General features: G+C 40.9%; 1 protein-coding gene across 4 annotated transcripts in view; it reads left to right on the top strand.

Annotated features, from left to right (window-relative positions):
- The window catches only part of ST3GAL3 (ST3 beta-galactoside alpha-2,3-sialyltransferase 3), a 459,765-nt gene that overhangs the window by 266,753 nt on the left and 172,582 nt on the right, over positions 1 to 20,430 (top strand). For all 4 annotated transcript variants that reach the window (XM_054979381.1, XM_054979379.1, XM_054979380.1 and 1 more), the window contains one exon: positions 10,321 to 10,384. In XM_054979381.1, coding sequence (XP_054835356.1) covers positions 10,321 to 10,384 — 64 coding nt within the window. The remainder of the gene's footprint in view (positions 1 to 10,320; positions 10,385 to 20,430) is intronic.

Below are 20,430 nucleotides of genomic sequence, written 5' to 3'. Positions count from 1 at the left end.
ATTTCCATGTTGAGCACCATTTCCCTCACAGGAGAAGACTGAGGAAAAGTAGGAATTGAGCAGTTCTGGGTGCATCTTTACCTCCCTTGTCATGAAAATATTAAACAAAGAACATAGTGCACATCTTGCCAAGCCAGAGTGGAAGTTGCCAGTTTTGCATAGTAAGAAAAATCGCAATATATTTGAAATGCTATTATCCTTGTCTTCTTCCATGCTTATTGATTTATAAGACCTCAGGGGCCCTGAAAGATCATTTAACTTGTTGCCCATCCTGTGCCCTAATGCATGTCTCTCCAGTATCAAACCATCTACAGATTAACCTACATTAATAAGACTTCTAGCTCTGGAAGGTCATGATTTACAGTTAGGATCCATGTCTATGACGTGATTAGAGAAAAGGTAGTGCCTGAAGCAAGTGTATGATTTTGCAAGTATTACCGTTTGTGTCCGTGGTATTGTGTAAATGGTGATAGCTGCCCTATTACATTGTTTTGTAGACTGATGGACTTTTTGGCATTAATCTAAGAAGTGACTAGACTATATATTTTAAGAACTTTGTGTAATTGTGATACATTCTCTGGAGCTCTGCTTTGTTCCAGTGAAGTGTAAAATACAAGGGCAGCACTGCATGCTGTGTATGGACTTCTTGACTTCAGGCTGACCTTAACATTTGTGAGCTTCTAGAAAAAATTAAAAGTAAATAGAGAACTAGGCTAACAGTGACCACACAGAGAGCCAACCCTCATCCATCTCTAAAATGGGTGGAGAAATTTCACATCATGTAAACAGTTGTTCCTGCTCATTAAAATCCTGCTCATCCAATTCAAAAGGCCAATAAGAAATTAAGAATGTCCCATGCAACATGGTCATTGTGGTGCTTTTGGCATATTCTAGTGCTTTTGAATTTTTTTAGCCTTTTGTACTTCCTTATTTCTAGAATGCCACTTGCAGTATATTATAGGAAAGACTGTTTGTGTGTCTAGTGCATTCCTGATAATGTTACCTAGCTGGTGATGTGTTAGCTGCCTCAGTCCCCCAAAAGACAACTGGATTTACATGCTTACCTCACCAGAGACTATTTGTATGATCACCTACTCCTCTGCCACACAATCTTTGTCCAGTTTTTTGAGCGGAAAAATATGCAAATTGATCCTGTGGATAGAACGTTTGTGTCACAGATTATCCCATGAATGTGATACAGAGTGACTTGTGTCTGCCACACAAATAGGCTCTTTGGCTAGATGTAAAGTAGCCAAGTGTTCCATATAACACGTTAAAAGATGAATGCATTGTGGCATGAGTGTTCTAGAATCAGTTTCAAAGAATTTTTTTACTTTATGTGACAAATGCCCCATGATCATAAACTGATGCTTTCAAGGAGGAAAAAAAATCTAAAATATTCTCTCAAGGAGAGGAAAAATAAATGTAGCTCTTGGAAATTTAGAAGAAAAGAGAAACCCTTTCCTTAAGCATGATGAAGCCTTAATTGGAGCCTGCATGTGTTCATCAACCTTTTATCCACACAAACTTCCTTTGAATCTTTCTTAATAACCAAGGCTCTGAAAATAGCTTGCATGCCCCTGGCAAGAATGCCAGAAGGCTGAAGAACAAGAATATACCCCCTAAGGGATCAGGAAAATATGTTCCCATGTATAATTGCAATTGGAGGTTTTTCTACATCGAATTTTAATGTAAAAGTGTGTACAGTACAGCTCAGCTTTTTGAGGTCCTGGTTGAGAAGAAGTTTAATCTGTCAAAGTATGTGCAGCTTGTAGGACTAGATATGTGGTGTGTTGAAACTGTATGTTTGGTTCATGAAATATGCATGTTCTTTTGCGGATCCTGGTGTCAGCCAAATCAGGAAAACAGGTGAGTGGGGGGGATCCAATATGAACTCAAAAACCTCATGCATGTGGATGATCAGATGTATGATGCAGATATATCCAACCTTCTCGAAGGGTTTCATATTATACGCCTTTTGTTATTCAACTATCCTTGATTGATTAAAGATAGTTGTTGAACATATTTTGTTGTCATCTTAGTACATTCAACAGCTGTTTGCATTGATATCAGTGTTGGCTTTGTTACAGAACAAGCTATTCCACAACAAAACACACGTTAAAAGAGGAATAATGTGACTGTGGATCATTCTGTGCCAGTACACCTTCTGACACAATACAGACTCTTGACATCACACTTGCACTCATTTACAGTGGGCCTATTCCAGAAAAGCTGTAAGGTGCTGGACAAAGCCTGGAGAAGTGCAAGTAGAAGTTACTCAAATTTCATACAGCTAAAGCAACACGGCAACATGGTTTGGGTTTTATGACTTAGGGATATGCACAGACACAAACGTTTATGATGCTTGTGTGATGGACTGCACTTAAAAGCAGGTTTCCTAAGTGCAGCAATCAGAGAGCTAGAAGGGAAAGAGTTAAATCTTGCTTGGAATAGAGAACTTGAGTGACAAGCTGCTCCCTCCTCTTTGACTGGTCAGTTAGAGCCAGCCTTCAAGCTGACAGTAAATTTCTGAGAGGGAAGAGTTTGTGGGTGAGTCTGACAGGGAAGGTCAGACAGGTTCCTCTCTGGAGTGAGGGAAGGGGACATTTGTGCCTTAGCTGTAACATCACTGTCCTGAAGAAGAATTCTATTTAAATATCCTTAGTATAAGTCCAGAGGAGTTAGTCGTGTTAGTCTGTAGTAGCAAAATAGAAAAGCGTCCAGTAGCACCTTTAAGACTAATCAACTTTACTGTAGCATAAGCTTTCGAGAATCATAGTTCTCTTCATCAGATGCATGGAGTGTAAGAGCCAAAACACACGTTAAGAAAAACCTAGGTTCAGCACGTGTTCTCTTACCTCAAGGTTTGCCGGGATCTGTAGGAGTCCTGGAAGCTTAAAGTAGGCGTCCTGGAAGCTTAAAGATCTGCAGGGGTCCTGGAAGCTTAAAGTCCTGGAAGCTTAAAGGATCTGTAAGCGTCCTGGAAGCTTAAAGGCGTCCTGGAAGCTTAAAGCTTAAAATACAGGCGCCTGTATTTCCCTTTCCCTTTTTGCTGCTCTGTAAATGCTAAACTTTAAGCTTCCAGGACGCCTACAGATCCCAGCAAACCTTGAGGTAAGAGAACACGTGCTGAAGGTAGGTTTTTCTTAACGTGTGTTTTGGCTCTAAGAAGAAACTGGTCAGATATATAGGTGGAGAGAGGTGGCTTCTGATAATGGGGTCAGTTTCTTTCTGATAATGAAATCAGTTACTTCTGATAATGAGATAACCATTAATAGTCTCTATTCAATCCAAGCCTAACTGAATCAAATTTACATATGAATTCCAATTCAGCAGCTTCCCGTTGGATTCTGTTTTTGAAAGGTTTCTGTTGAACTACAGTGACCTTTAAGTCCTTGATGGAATGTCCTGATAGATTGAAGTGTTCTCCCACTGGTTTCTGGATGTTGCCATTTTTAATGTCAGATTTGTGTCCATTTATTCTTTTGCACATAGGTTGGTTGGTTTGTCCAATGTACAGAGCAGATGGACGTTGTTGGCACATGAGGGCGTATATCACATTGGAGGATGAGCAGCTGTAAGAGCCAGAGATAGTGTATTTAACGACATTGGGTCCTGTAACTGTATTTCCTGGGTAGGTATGAGGGCAGAGCTGGCATCTGGGTCTGTTGCAGGGTCTGGTACCTGTGTTGGTGACTCTGCTAGCCGATTCATGGTTGTAAGTGAGAAGTCGTTTAAGGTTGGGGGGCTGTCTGTAGGCAAAGAGAGGTCTTCCACCCAGAGATTGTGAGAGAGAGGCATCATTTTCCAGGATGGGTTGTAGATCACTGATGATACATGGAATGGGTTTGAGCTGGGAACTATAGGTAACAACCAGTGGTGTTCTGTTGTTAGTTCCTTTAGATTTGTCCTGGAGCAGGCTGTTTCTGGGTATTAGTTTGGCCCTGTCGATTTGTTTCCTCACTTCATTTGGTGGGTACTGTAGCTCCAAAAATGCTTGTTGTAAATCTCTTAAATGGAAATCCCAATCAAGAGCATTGGAGCAGATACGATTGTAATGTAAGGCTTGGCTGTAGACAATTGACTGATTGGTATGTTTAGGGTGGTAGCTGAAGGCATGTAGAACTGAGTATCGGTCGGGGGGTGTCACAGGCTCTGAGTCCTCAGAGGATGAAGACCTCAGGGAGGACGACAGGAGTGGGGATATTCCAAGCCCCTCCAGAGTCAGCCGCTTGGAAGACCAGCAAGGAATGGAACAGCAGGAACCCTTGCCAGAGCAGGATGAGGAATCCAAGGCAGACTCAGAGACCTTACCTGCACCAGCACTGGAGATCAGGGCAACATCTCCACCCAGTTCCCCTGAGCCTGATAGGCAGCGTAGAGTGCGGCAGCGTCTTGCTGCACAGGAAAGGAGGCGAAGTGCAAGGCTTCAGACACTCAAACAGCGGCGTAATGACCTTGAGTCTTAACAGGATGCAGCACTGCCCTGAAGTTGAGAGCTCTTAAGCCAGGACGCCCTTTCCCTCGTTGCAGAAGCACCTGCGCACAGACCCGCCCGGCTGTACTGCGACCTAGCTGTGCTCTGACTGCTTTCTTGGCTCTGACCTTTGAATTCGGCTCCCTGGACTACGCTCCCTGCTTGCTCCCTGGTCGGCTTGGTTGAACTCTGGACTTTTAGAGAAGCTCGTGGCAGACTCCCTGCCTGCATTCCAGCACAGGGGGTTTCCAGTATAAGGTGATATTTATCTGTCCATTATGTAATTGTACAGTGGTGTCCAGGAAGTGTACCTGTTGTGTAGAGTGGTCCAGGCTTAGGTTGATAGTAGGGTGAAAGTTGTTGAAGTGCTGATGAAATCTCTCAAGGGCTTCCTTCCCATGGGTCCAAATGATGAAGATGTCATCCAAGAATCTTAAGTACAGGAGTGGTTTCAGTGGATGGGAGCTGAGGAAGCGTTGCTCCAAGTCTGCCATGAATATGTTAGCATATTGTGGTGCCATGCATGTGCCCATGGTTGTGCCATTAACCTGTAGATATAAGCTGTCACCACATCTGAAGTAATTGTGAGTGAGTACGAAGTGGCAAAGTTCAGTGGCGAGGTGTGCTGTGGTTTTGTCCGGGATAATATTCCTGATAGCTTGCAGTCCATCTGCATATGAGATATTGGTGTACAGAGCCTCCACATCCATGGTTGCTAGGATGGTGTCATCTCGTAGGTTGTCAATGACTGTATTTTCATTGAGGAGGACTCCGGGTCTGTTGTGAAGGGAAAACAGCTTTTAAACTAACTTCAGGAAACCTGAGCTGTCATAGGAAACTCTGAAGAAACATTGTTCCTGTAACTGAAATAATAAGTAAAACACCTCTCTCTGTTAAGAACCAAGAATAAAAGAAACTAAGTTTCAAGGAAACTATTTTGCCTGTTACTCAAAGTGTGTTCTGTACTACAAACAAAAGTTTACCTCAGCACTTTCATTCCCTGACTACTCTTATTCACCCTATCTGTTGAATAAAGTTATTTCTTTTTGAACATTACACACTTGCTAGTTCCATTTCCAGCAAGAAGAAAGAGGATTCCTGCTTCTCCCTATCAAGAGAGCCAGTTTGGTGTAGTGGTTATGAGCGCGGGACTCTAATCTGGAGAGCCAGATTTGATTCCCCACTCCTCCACTTGAAGCCAGCTGGGTGACCTTAGGCTAGTCACAGTTCTCTGGAGAACTCTCAGCCCCACTCACCTCACAGGGTGTTTTGTTGTGGAGATAATGATAACATACTTTGTAAACTGCTCTGAGTGGGCATTAAGTTGTCCTGAAGGGTGGTATATAACTTGAATGTTGTTGTTGTTGTTATTGTTACGATAAGTTCCTGGGCTGGGCTAAAAAGCCAAAATTATATCTGACTGTCAGGGTGGGAAAAACAGACTTTCAAACCACAAAAATGAACATGCTACTTGGGGATGCTCAGCCAAAGGAGACAAACTGAATTTTGGTGGAAAAATCTACCCCACAGTGGGGGAGTGAAGGGGGAGGGTTGTCATAGCTTGTGTTCTTGCAGCTTTTGCTGTTTTATTAGTCATGCTGAGTCGCAGGAGATAGGCTGGGATATAAGACAGACAGACAGACAGACAAACAAACAAACAAAGGCTTTAAAATAGTATACCAACTTATATATGAAAGTTTATTTTTTTAGGAACCAGCATTTTTTTTTAAAGAATGACAGACTGTGTTCAGCAGATTGGGTCTGGAAATGCCTCCCTGAGAGATGGAGTGGTCACTCCTGCCTTGAAGAGAGCAGTGGTACATCCACTCCTAAAGAAACCTACTGGAGACCCAAAAGAGTTAAATAACTATTGCCCAGTATCAAATGTACCATTATTTAGCAAGATGATTGAATGAGTGGTGGTTGGAGATAACTTCAAAGATTCTTGAATTAAACAGATTGTTTGGATCCATCCCAGTTTGGTCTCAGGCATGTTTATGGGACAGACTACTTTGTCAGATTGCACAGGGAAGCCATTGAAATTCATAAGCATAAGCAAAACTTCAACAGGAAAGAAGAGACTTTAAGAATGAATAGAGCATGGTTTCCTGAAAAACACCAGGCTAACAAAATACTCTACATCTTACAATAGCCCTGCAGATAAGGGCCGAATACACACTCACCTATTTTCCTTTTTTTTAATGGAAAAAATCAGTGTGTTTCCAACCCGCAAATTTCACCTGTCTGTTCACATTCATGCTGAAACTGCGTATTCCTTGCGCGATCTACTGTTCGCATATCCGTTGGCAAAGCCGTCTTAGTGGGCGGGGATCAATCTTCCCGCCCAATTTTTTAATTTTTTAAAACAGATTTCCGTTATTTCAAAATCACCATATACTGAAACATCAGCAAAGTGATATATCACGTGCCACTTTTTGTAGCGATTGATTCACATTTCTGGCGGGGTACTTAAAAATCCTATAAAAAGGAAGCGTGCAGGGAAGATATCTTTGTGGGTGGTAGTGGCTGGTAGGATTCATTGAAGCCACAACAGTGCAACAGCTCCTCAGTGCATCTATCTAACTTTCAAGATTGCATCCGAAAACCAAATTGGGATCTATGCAAAAAGATATCCGATTTAAAATTTCAGTAATTATGAAAATATTTAGGAAGTGGCGGTGGCCACGGAAAAAGGGAATCTTAAGTGCCTGTGTGTTCCGTTATATTCTGAATTGCGCAAGAATATTTAGCGGAATTTCAATATTACATTAATCAGATTTAAAAAAAAAAAAGGAAAAAAAGTGTGGTGGTCCGCATTGCGCCACTGAAGATTGAATTCTCCAGACCGCTTTCCCCAGCAATGAGGTTTTATTCTGGCAACATCAAAATAATGTTTTCAATAGAACAAAGTAAGCTATGAAAGCCCAGAGTTCATGGAGTACGGAGCATTTGTGGGGACAATAAGCCAATTGACGCGTTAGGAACGGGTTTCCTATTCAGGGTAAAGAAACAGAAGTGGGTGTGGTTTCAAGAAAAGGCGCTTGAAAACCGCTTCTAGGCATTCACGTCTACCATGCAACTCCCGCAATAGACCTGTAACTGGCGATGAAAACCAAACCGAAAGAGAAGCGAGAGAACTGTGGAACGGAAAACAGATAGCGTGAACAGCACTGAGATTTGCGCAAAAAAAGTTGTAAAACTGCGGGAAAATTTATGTAGTGTGGATTCGGCCAAGATTAGCATATCAAGCACCAATCCATATGCAAAAGAACCTCCTCAGGATACAGTAAAGCATTAGCATTCCATTAGCATTCCACACCCTGGGAAACTCTTACAGGATGATGCAACCCAAACCCACCTTCCTGAGTAGATATAAATTACCTGCTAACATCTTCTCCACAGTTTGACACTGAGAGAACTGTCTTTCAGTGCTACACCTCTGAAGATGCCAGTCACAGCTGCTGGCGAAACGTCAGGAACTACAATGCCAAGACCACGGCGATACAGCCCGGAAAATCCACAACAACCATCGTTCTCCAGCCATGAAAGCCTTCGACAATATAAAAGGGAGAGTATCGCCCCTTGCGGGATGCCATGCACCAATAGTTGGTGTGCTGATAACCTCTCCCTCAGCGCCACCCTCAGTCCCTGACCATGGAGAAAAGAGACAAACCACTGCAAGGCAGTCCCTTGAATCCCCACATCAGCAAGGCAATGGGCCAACAGTTCATAGTCAAGCATGTCAAATGCTGCTGAGAGATCTATCAGAACCAGCAGCACCAGAGGCCTACGGAGATCATCCATGAGGGCGACCAGTCTGGGCTCAGTGAAAGTGAGGACTCCTCAGGAGGAGAGGAGCCTCGTGTAGCCAGCCCTGGCTCCTCAGGATAAGAGGAGCTTCATGTAACAAGCCCTGACTCAGCCAATGCTGTTGATCAGGAAGAACAGCTGCTGGCTAATCAGAGTCCACAGCCAGCAGCTGAGGCAGAGCTACCAGCACCCTCCAGCTACTACATCACTGGTGAAGCCCAACCAGGGATGTCCAACACCACAGGGAAGCCCAGCCAGGGGCTTCCACCCCCCCCCCCAGGTTCACCCACACCCAAAGAACACCGCAGACAGAGGCAGAGAGTGGAGCTGCAGGAGAGAAGGCGCAGTGCTCGCCTCCTGGGACGTTGCCAGCTGCTTGTTGATAGTGATGATGAGTAGCATCAGGATAGAGCCCAAGCAGCTGGCTGCAAACCACACCTGGCTATAAAAGCCAGTCTAGAAGAACTGCTAGATGTGGAAGCAATGAGTTGAATTTCTGCTACTGCTGTGACCACTCCCTTGAACCTTGCCTTGCTCTTGTAGCGTTTGGACTGCTTGCATCTGGACCTGACTTTACCAGTACTGATCTACAGACTTGGCTCTTGAACTTTGGACTTGTGCTCTGACTCTGGACTGGACTTTGACTATTCTACTTGGGCTAGCCTGGCACACGACAAACAGGTTTGACAAGGTAGCTGCTGGTGTGCTAGGCAGTCGGTACACCAGACAGATAGCCAAATATATTGTCGAAGGCTTTCACGGCCGGAGAGTGATGGTTGTTGTGGATTTTCCGGGCTGTATAGCCGTGGCCTTGGCATTGTAGTTCCTGACGTATCGCCAGCACACAGCCACAGCTGCTGGCGAAACGTCAGGAACTACAATGTCAAGACCACGGCTATACAGCCCGGAAAATCCACAACAACCAGATAGCCAAATTCTCCTCAGAGCCCCATGTCAGGCCAACACAATAACAGAGATCTTTGGTGCAGGGAGTGGCCTGAAGGAGAAAGATTCTTGAATGAGTATAGCCACACACACTCCCGACCATCCATCTGGGACTGATGAAGGACCGAGAACCCGGGGTGGGGGGAGTTCTTTCAAGGTGACCATTTCACCATCCCTCACCCAGGTCTTGGTGATGCACACCAAGGCCATGAAAAGCTTTGTATGGAATATCCAATCCCTTGAATTGAGCCAGTAGCTGATAGGCAGCCAGTAGACTGACTGCAAAATGGGAGTAATATCCATGCTTCTCCTAGCTCCTCCTGATAATAAATGAACTACAGCGTTCAGTATCAACTGGACCCTCCAAGTTAACTTAGAGGGGAGACCTATGTACAGTGCATTACAGTAGTCAGTGTTAACATGGCATTGGATCCAGGTGGCCACGTTGGCAATGTCGTGGTAGGGGGCCATCTTCCAGGCTAGGCTGAGATTGTAGAAAGCATTTTTGTTGCAGTTTTGAAAGGAGTGCCCTTGGCCCTATGGTGTAGGATGAGATATCTACATTTCTTTGTTACTTTCTTATGCCATGCTGCTGTCTACTACTGGCTCAGTAGGAGGGGGGCATACTGGCACGGAGGCTGCATATAGGCTGTAGGTTGCATTAGAGTTGCAGTATCTAATAAGATGAAGATGATTTGTGGCACATTGGCTAGAAGGGTTGGCCATGACTACAGAGACTTTTAGCTTGTTTGAGTAATACAAGCTGTTTCCTCCTGACTGAGGAACAAACTGCAGAACTTCTTTTTTGAGTCATGTATTTCAGATCATTAGGAAAGACAATTTGGTTTAGGCATGGGGGCTTTTTTTTCTGCTGCAAAAAGGTGCTGTGACATATTCCTGAGACATGATATGTTAACGTTGGCAATCATTTTCCTAATATATGTTTTTTACATTTCTTAAACCTGTTCATACAAACTTCTTTGTAGTTTTCTTTGGTCCCTGGATGATTTTGCCCAGCCTCTTGTTACTATGTGAAAAAAAATGCAAAATGGATTTAACCTTTCTAACATTATTTCTTTTCTATACAGATAATTTGATCAAAGCCATCCTGTCAGTAACCAAAGACTACCGCCTTACTCCAGCCCTTGACAGGTGAGTGTGTACTTCTGGGAGGCTGAAGGCACCTGTTAGTTGCTAGCCAAGGCTAGCTTACCTACATGTTCTTTGTGATTTAAGTAAAGGATGAGCTAGGAATGTGCCCTTGTTCCAAACCTTAGTATTTATGAAATAGATTTTCACAGCTTCAGAGCTTTTATTTTATAGTGATACTGCAGTCTGTTCAGTTCCTGGCTTTTCAAAATAAATTAACTGATTATCTTTCAACAAATGTATTAACTTGTTACTGCTTCCTCCAAAGTGTGTTGGTAAGACAACAAAATTCTCCATTGTTTCAGTTTACTCTGGCAACTAGATCTCACTGACAGCCTCTCTCCTAAACTCAGCTTTTTATAGCTGTGGGAAGCAAAGCTGGTGACAAGATTGATATGGAAAATTCTACCAGATTCTGACTTCCGGTTTGGGATCCATGGAGGTCTAACGCAGCTCTTAAAGCTGAGCTGTCCGGGCTGCTGTTTTGAGGGCTGGAGGGGCCGAAATCGCCCGCAGCCAACTGCTCTCAGGCGGAGAGCAGGCTTAGTACGCTCAAGAACCTCAGGGCGCGCTGATCTCGGGCGAGGGGGGGTCCTGCGCAACGGACTCTCTCCTGTCCCTTGAGGTCCCACCCGAAGACAGGTTTTGCCAAGATCTCTGCAGTAGCTCCGGAGCCAATTCGGTTGGCACAAGACCTACATGCCCAAGCTTCAAACAGGGGTAAAGGGAACTGATGTGAATGGAAGATTGGAACAGTGATTACAACCCGAGAAATCGACTAAGAAAGTAAAGATCACTATCTCTTGAAACAGGACAGATTAACTTAACAAACGAAGTATTAAAGTTAATTTTAAAACTGCGACAGACTGAGTACAAGGAGGGGAAATCCCGGCAAGAAAATTTTTTAAAGAAGGACTAAGTATAACGAAGTTATTAAAGAAATTTGACTATTGTTTTACATACCTGCGGTGACAAAGAGATAGTGGACTGTGAGAAAGTTTTAACATCGCGAGAACTGCTGTGTGTGGCTAAGGAACAGGAAGTACGTCACAACGATAGAGAAGCTGGAGAGAAGCGGCCGTCTCCACGTTACAGGAGGTAGAAGAACGCCATTTCGGAAAGGGGAAGGGTCGCGGCTTCAGCGGAACAGGAAGTAGGCCATCTTGGATTACAAATAAAGGGGGAATAATCATAGAGGAACCATAGAGAAAAGACGCCCGACATTTTGGACTCTGTAATTGGTCTTTTTTAAGAAACAAAGTGATTTTGGGACTTTTAAAAGTAAAAGTATAGAAAGTAAACCGCCACAGAGTTGAGGAAAAGGGCGGACACGTGGGAGCGAGGCAAAGCTAGCCCCACGATGTCGAAAAAGGAATGGCAGGCGGCAATTGAAAGTTTAGATAAAAAAGTTTCAGAAGGAATTAAGGAGCTTAAAGACATGATACCAGAGATGGCGAAAGAGTTTAAAGAGACACTTAGAAAAGAATTGGCGGAAGTGACGAAAGGTATGGAAAAGATACAAAATGACTTGCAAGCCACGCAGCAAAGAGTTAATGTAGTAGAAAACGCGGTGGATACTTTAGCAGCCACGCAACGAACTGAGATGAGGGCGATGAGAGGTAGAATGGCAGTTGCGGAAAGTAAACACATGGAGAAGCAGTTAAGGATTCGTGGCTTGCCGGAAACTGAAGGAAAGACTGCCCAAGAACAGATTATAGAAGTGTTGACTGAATACTTGGGGAAAGAGGAGGGGGAAGTTGCGGCTATCCTAGACGTGGTTTACAGAATAAACTCAAGATTTGCGACCCAGAGGAAATTGCCAAGAGATGTAATTGTGCAGTTTACGACCAGAAACATAAGAGAATTGATTGTGAGTAAACAGTTTCAGGATCCATTAGAAGTCGACGGCAAGACTGTTATTATTATGAAGGAATTGCCCAGATCGGTGCTGCTAGACCGGAAAAAATATAAAAACCTAGTCCAGATTCTGAAGGATATGAAAATAAGATACAGATGGGAAATGCCTGAGGGAGTGTCCTTTGAATTTGGTGGTGTCAAAAAGCGCATCAGATTCGAACTGGAGATGGAAAAGTTTATTAGGGACAATGAAAAGGACTTACCAACAGCAAGATCATGAATATGGAGTGTAAAATTTTATCGTGGAATGTAAACAGACTTAATTCGCCTAGTAAGAGGAAAAATATTTTCCATTGGCTATTAAAACAAAAATGTGACATTGTTTGTTTGCAAGAAACTCATATTAAAAAGCAGGACGTAAAATATTTAAAATCTGCAAAATTGGGAAGTGAATTTGTGGCTGCTTCAAAAAAGAAGAAAAAAGGGGTGGTGTTGTATATAAAAGAGGAATTGCAGCCAAAATTAGTGATGTGTGATGTCGAAGCTAGATATCTAGCAGTGGAAATTATATAGAATTTAAAGAAACTGTTGGTGATTGGAATATATGCACCTAATGGAGCAAAAGAAAGTTTTTTTGATGAGCTGAGTAAACAACTAGATGGATTGACTTATAATCAGATGATCTTAGCTGGAGACTTCAATGGCGTTACTAACTTGGATGAAGACAAGAAATCTGCTACTGCACAAAAGAAAAGAGGACTATTACCAAAGTCTTTTTTTGCAATAAAAGAACAAGAAACTTTGGAAGATGTATGGAGGAGACAGAATCCTAAAAGTAGACAATTTACATTTTATTCTGCAAGACACTCCACTTTGTCATGAACTGATATGATCTGGGCCCCCAAAGACCTAGTGCTTTGGACTAAGGACGTGGAAATAATGCCTATGGTAGGCTCAGATCATAATCCAATCATGTGGAGGTTTGGGAAAAGAATAAAAAGAAGAGGTTGGAGAGTAAACGAAGATATATTGCAAGAAGAGGCAAATATGGAATTGTTGCGAAGAGAGACTAAGTTTTTTATACAATACAACATGAACAACGAAGTATCAACAAATAAGGTATGGGACACTTATAAGGCAGTGACTAGAGGCATACTAATGGACTTAAATGCTAGAGCTAGGAAGAAAAGAGAGGAGAAGAGATTGGAGATTATGGAAAAAATAAAAGCCAAAGAGACTCAATTAAAGAAGAGACCAGGAAAAAAGAAGTTATATCAGGATATTAAAATCCTTCAAGAACGGCAATGAATAATAAAGAAATGGAATGGAATCTTAAGAGAATGAACCAAAAGTCGTTTGAGGGTGCAAATAAACCTGGGAAATATCTGGCATGGCAATTAAAAAAAAGAAAGGAGAAAAGAACCATAAATAAAATTTGTGAGGAGAACAAAACACATTTGGAACAGACAGCCATTAGTAGAGCCTTTTTTAAATTTTATGCAAAGTTGTATAAAAAAAAGAAGTTAATAAAGATTTAATAATGAGCTATTTGGGAAAGATGAAGCTCCCTGCAATTTCTGAAGGATGGAGAGATAAATTGAATAGAGAAGTGACGGAAGAAGAAATAAAAGAGGCAATACGGTCGACAAAATTAGGAAAGGCGCCAGGTCCGGATGGACTTACAGCTAAATTTTATAAAGTACTGGCAAATGAGCTGGCGCCCTTTCTGAAAGAGGTGATCAATGGAGTCATGCGAGATCAAAGGACTCCAGCTACTTGGAGCGAAGCTAATATATCACTGATTCCCAAAGAGGGACAAGACTTGACTAGTGTCAAAAACTATAGACCAATTTCGTTGCTGAATAATGACTACGAAATCTTTGCGAAGATTTTGGCTGAGAGAATAAAGGGATGGATGTCTGAATTTATTGCAGAGGAGCAAGCTGGATTTCTGCCAAACAGACAAATTAAGGACAACTTAAGGACAGTTATAAATGCTATTGAATATTATGACAAACGTTGTGATAGAGAAGTTGGTTTCTTCTTCATGGACACTGAGAAAGCATTTGATAATTTGAACTGGGACTTTATGTTTGCCACGATGGAGAAGCTGCAAATGGGAGAAAAGTTCATTCGTGCAGTGAAAGAAATCTATAGGGACCAGAGTGCAGCAATTGTGGTGAATGAAGATGTAACTAAGAAATTGACAATAGGTAAAGGTACTAGACAGGGTTGCCCGCTGTCTCCATTGTTGTTTATTTTAGTTTTGGAAATATTGATGATTCAAATTCGAGAGGATGATGCAATCCGAGGAATAAAAATAAGAGAGTTTTCCTACAAGATCAGAGCATTTGCGGACGATATAATGTTAATTGTGGATGATCCTATTGAGAATATGCCAAAAGTAATGGAGAAAATTAGGGAATTCAGAGATTTGGCTGGATTTTATGTAAATAAAAAGAAGTCAAAGATATTATGTAAGAATATGACTAAACAGAAACAGCAGGAACTAGAGGAAATAACAGATTGTGAAGTAACGAATAAGGTAAAATATTTGGGAGTCGAACTGACCGCGAAGGATATAGACTTATTCAAGAATAACTATGAGAAATTGTGGACTCAAATAGAGCAAGATTTGATTAAATGGAATAGGTTGAATCTGTCGTGGTTGGGAAGAATTGCAGCAGTAAAGATTAATGTAATGCTGAGAGTGATGTTCCTGTTACAAACAATCCCAATTATTCGTGACTCTAAACAATTTGAAAAATGGCAAAGGAAAATATCGGACTTTGTGTGGGCAGGCAAGAAACCTCGGGTGAAAATGAAAGTATTACAGGATGCTAAAGAGAGAGGTGGAATGCAGCTGCCCAATTTAAGATTATATTATGAAGCAATCTGCCTGACTTGGATAAAAGAGTGGATGACGTTGAAGGATTGCAAGCTATTGGCTCTGGAGGGATATAAAAAAATATTCGGATGGCATGCATACCTGTAGTATGATAAAGTAAAAGCTGACTCTATGTTCTTACACCATTATATTCGGAGAAACCTTTTTACTGTCTGGAAGAAGTACAAAAACTACCTGAAGGACGGAATTCCTCTGTGGGTGGTTCCATTCGAGGTAATAGATCCAAGAACTGTCGAAAATGAACAACAGTGTTTAACATACAAGGAGATAACATTATTGGAATCCTCTAAATTGAGAATAAAGACGGAAGAGGAGTTGTCCTCAAGTTATGGATGGTTTCAATATAGACAGATAAGAGATCTTTATAATTCGGATTGTACGAAAGGAGGACTAAAAATGGAGAATTCAGAATTAGAAGAGGTAATTTTTCAAGAGGGTAAAAAAGAAATTTCAAAGATCTATAAAGTACTTTTAAAATGGTATACAGAAGATGAGACAGTTAAAGTTCAAATGGTGAAGTGGGCGATAAATTTTCATAAAGAGATAACAATGGAGGCGTGGGAATACCTGTGGGAAACGACTTTGAAGATCACGACATGTACAAATATTAAAGAGAACGTTTATAAAATGATATATCGTTGGTACCTGACACCAAAGAAAATTGCGCTAGGAAATACTAATATGTCAAATAAATGCTGGAAATGTAAAAAGCATGAAGGATCTTTGTATCACATGTGGTGGACTTGCGAGGTAGCTAAGCAATACTGGGGAGGAATAATAGAAGTGATTAATGAGATTTTACAGTTTCAAGTTAATAGAAAACCAGAATTGCTGCTACTGAACTTGGGAATGGAAGATATTCCAGCACAACACAGAACATTGTTATTTTATATGACAACAGCGGCTAGACTTTTATACGCGCAGAAGTGGAAATTGCAAGAAGTACCAACTATTGAAGATTGGATTTACAAATTGCTGTACATGGCTGAGATGGACAAAATGACAAGGAAGCTTAGAGACCTTGATCCAGGACAGTTTAATACGGATTGGGGGAAACTGAAGCAATACTTGGAGAAAAAATGGGATGTGGAAGGGAAACTGTGGCAGTTCGAGAATTACTGAGACTTTATAAAAGAAGAGAGAAGCGGCTTTACTGGGAAAGGGGGATTTAATTATTAAATTCTAAGCTATTATTAGGGTTAAGATGAAAATTCTGTTTTATTATTCACAGTATTAAATAACAGATGTATTATCATGAATATATATTATGAATATATATGAGTATGCTAGCTAGGTATTTTTAATGTAGTCAAGTTTTTAGTATAACAGATATTTCATATAATTAAAATTGATTGAGAATAAGAAATGTTTAAAGAAATATATAGAACATAAGTTAAATTGATTAACTTATATGGGGGAGAGTAAAGAGATTAAGTAAGGGAATAGAAAATGGATAAAATGTTATACTAATAATATAAAGATTATTAATATATGCTAGCAATGTGTTATTCAGAATATAGAATTTAGTAAAGGAGGGGTTAAAGGTAATTCTGTGTTATAAAAAAATAACAAGCTTAGAAGAGAGTTTAACGGTGCAATCCTAAGCAGAGTTACACCAGTCTAAGCCCATTGATTTCAATGGGCTTAGACCGGTGTAACTCTTCTTAGGATTGCTCTGTAAGTGTATGTTTAATAGATTATATGAGGTAATAAGTAAGTAAGTAATAAGATAGACAAAGGGTTGGAAAACTGTTGGAAGTCAAACAAAAGGGGGGAGGAAAGGGAGGGGGTTAGAAGTAGATATTTACAAAGGGGGAATGTTTGTATTGAATGATTATATATTCTAATCCAATAAAAAAATTAAAAAAAAGAAAATTCTACCAGATTCTGGTAAAATGGAACTGATGATGCACATATTGCACGTAAAAGACATAGGTATATCTATGTGTACATGTTTATGTACAACCAGTTCTTTCTTCTCCTAATGAATTGGTTCCCTTTTTGTGATTATGGGTAAATCTAGAAATGCCCAGAAGTTCTTGCTATCTAATGATTTTTTGCCCATTTCCCCCAGTCTCTTCCACTGAGCCTTGTACTTTTTCCAAATGTATTGCCAGATTGTATTATCAGCATTGATGTTTCTGTAGCTAACTTGGTGAACCTAAAGCGACTCACTTAAAAGAATCCAAAATCTGAATTCAGAAAACATGGAAATAGTGTTCTTTCATTACAAAATATGGGGGTTAATTTAGTACAACTGGGACCTGATTAGCAGAAACTGAGCTGCTAAAAGAGGGAGATGTGAGAGGCTCAAGAAAATGTCTATGGAAGAATTGACAGTGCAATCCTAAACAGAGTCACACCCCGCTAAGTCAGTTGAGGTCAATGAGTTTAAAAGAATATAACTCTTAGGACTGCATGAAAGTTTGCAGGAACAGAGTTGGGAGGCTGTGGTCAGTATACAAGGAGCTTTAAAGAACAGAGTAGCTTTTCCCCAGCCATTGGCATCTGCCAGTTTTTCCCAATGTGTGATTTAAGTAAGCTACTGTCATTCAGATTCCATTTTCCTCATCTTACAATGAGAAGAATAATTGTCCATCTTTTACAGACTGACTTTTTGGATGAGTTTAACCAAGACTGCAGATCACTTTGCATATTACAGGTGCCATTGAAATTATTTGATTATACTCCAATCTCTTCTTGAAGCAGGAAGAATTTTCCTTGTTCTTGATCCAAAAATTCAATCAGTATCTTTTCATCTGCCCAGGAGTATTTCCAAGTGACAGCTTTATGCAGTTTTAGCCTGATTTACAGGCAGCTTACTATTAAGTTGTATTCTCAGAACCAGCTGGAATACTTCTTCTAAGGTTGCCTTACACATATTTTCCACGCATCCTGCTATTTGTACTATTTCAAGGTCTTCTCACTCTCCCATTTCACATTACTGCTGGAGCAACTGAATGTAACCACAAATTGCCTGGTTTGTGGAACTTCATTTTCAACCTGATTCCTTCAGTAGTGAGTGGAAGGAAGTGAGGGGAGGGAGGAATTAAGGGAGTGGCTTGTATTTTATATAGACAGCTTTTTCTCAGCCTGACTTTTCTTCCAGCTTCCAATCAGTCAATTTACATGCAGTTTACCAAGTGAAAATCTGAAGGCTGAACTTTGCCTTAGCTCTCTAAAGAATCAGATAAAGTAAAAGATGTTCCTAGACCAGATATTTCTTTTTCTGTCTAGTCATATGTGAGAGATCTATGTAGTATCCATTTAAAATTATTTGGAACTACTTGTTGAAATCATCAATATTTTACTGTGTTATTGGAGTGTTAACAGTGTATCAGTATTTCTGTTCTCTACTAAACTCTGTTTTGGAGATTTGTATTCTGTTGCATTCTAGTAATAATATCTAATTAACAGTGCAATCCTATGCAGAGTTACTCCAGTCTAAGCCCATCAAAATCAATGGGCTGAGACTGGAATAACTCTGCATAGGATTGTACTGTAAGTTTCCTGTTGAAAAATCTTCCATATAATTAGTGTTTCCTGAGGATGTATAAGTATTCATAGGTGACTCCAATTTTCTATTTCTCATGCTCCTGATCTAACTGGGAATGAGGGCAGAAAAATTACCTTAAGGTCTATTTGAAAGAATGCAGATGTGGATTTATAGAGATGAACTTAACTATTTTGGAAGAGCCTAGATACTTAGGGACTGTATGCACTGGAAAAAATTTCTACACCTTGATAAAACTTTCTATTTTTTTAACTTTTCCATTCTCACAAAAGTTCCATAAATAGCTAGTTTCTTTTCTTTTCTTTTTTTAAATGTAACTTTCTCACTTTGAAATATTTATATAATAGTTGGTCATGGGTCAAGTAACCAGCAGGTCTTTCACAGAACAAAAGATTTGACTTCTAAATGTTCTCTCACTTAGAACACTATGGTTCATCTTCGTGGCTTCTGTGCAGGCAGACATTGGGACTGTGCAGGCCAGCCACGGAGAAGATTTCCAGAGCTTTCTATAATACTAGGGGTATCCCTCCTCCCTTTGGCACTTTCCCACCAAAAACATCACATGACCAGGAGGAGGGGTGCTATTCTCTTTTTGCTGCTGCAGAAAGGTTCTCCATTGCTGTTCTCTGCTTTTCCCTCACCTCATCTTGAGGCTGAGGAGAATTATTTCTTTTAAAAGTTCTTAACCCTCAATAGACATTCTAGTGAAGAATATAACTATATTTAAAGAAGAAAAGTTTCTGCCTTTCCCTTAATTTTTATGGCTCAAGAGAGGCTTCTTCAAGATGCTGGAAAATTGTCAGCCTGATTAAAGGGACCTGCTTCCTCCCTAACACCCTTGATTACCAAGGGTAATCCAGAGGTATGGTCTGTTAGAGCCTTCCCACAATGGCCCTTCTCCAAGGCTGTGGTTTCGTGCCAGCCTGATTGCTTCCCTGACACCCTTCAGTACTATGGGCTAAATCCAGAGGTGTGGCCTGTCAGAACCTTCTCACAATGGCTCCTTAGTTGTTAAGGAGGACAGATGGAAAAGCCTATTTTAGGTTCAGGTCATTTAATTTTGTGTATTGTTGTCTTTACAGTTGTGCTTGGCTGTCTTATTCATACATATATCTACTTTTCCTGCAGAGAATCTCTCTGCTGTTGGGGATGCAAACTGCTAGTGCAGAATTCCAGCAACTTAGATGTTATAAAATGCATGATAACTAGGGTATCTGACAAAAGGCTGCAATATAGTTTTTCCCTCTAGTCTGTTGATGGTTGGTTACAGACTCTTTCCAGGGCAGTCTCCTTTTTTGTCCTACTAGTTGAAAAAGAGTTTTTTTTCCTTTTCAGTTTTAGTTGATCCTCATTTTACTAAGATTATTCAGTGTTTTCACTTTCACAATTGCAGTTCTGTGTTCTTATATACCTGTATGTGTCACCTTGGCAGAATGTGGCTTCAGTTTAAGTTTCACACTTCATGGGATACCCAAATTTGTTTTCTTTCCTAGACAGAGCATATGTGCACCATTCTCATGCTTTTAGTGCTCTGTTTTTCCAGGGCACTCTTGTGATGCTGTGACTCTGAGATTTAGTGCCATTTCAGGGGCTTCCCTTGCAGTGTGGGGGCTCTACTTTGAAGGTGTGCCTCCAGGTGGCTCCTGGTCTTCTTCAAAATGACTTTGTTATACTACTACTACTTTCACCAAGAGTACTAGACACACCTTACCTTTCTTTGTCTTTTGTTTTACTGCAAGTGCTCCATGTCATTGCAGTGCTTCACAGTAA

Source organism: Eublepharis macularius, chromosome 5 (assembly GCF_028583425.1).
Source record: "Eublepharis macularius isolate TG4126 chromosome 5, MPM_Emac_v1.0, whole genome shotgun sequence".
Taxonomy (NCBI): Eukaryota; Metazoa; Chordata; class Lepidosauria; order Squamata; family Eublepharidae; genus Eublepharis; species Eublepharis macularius.
Note: the sequence above shows the minus strand (reverse complement) of the source record. Positions and strands in the feature narration are given on the sequence as shown.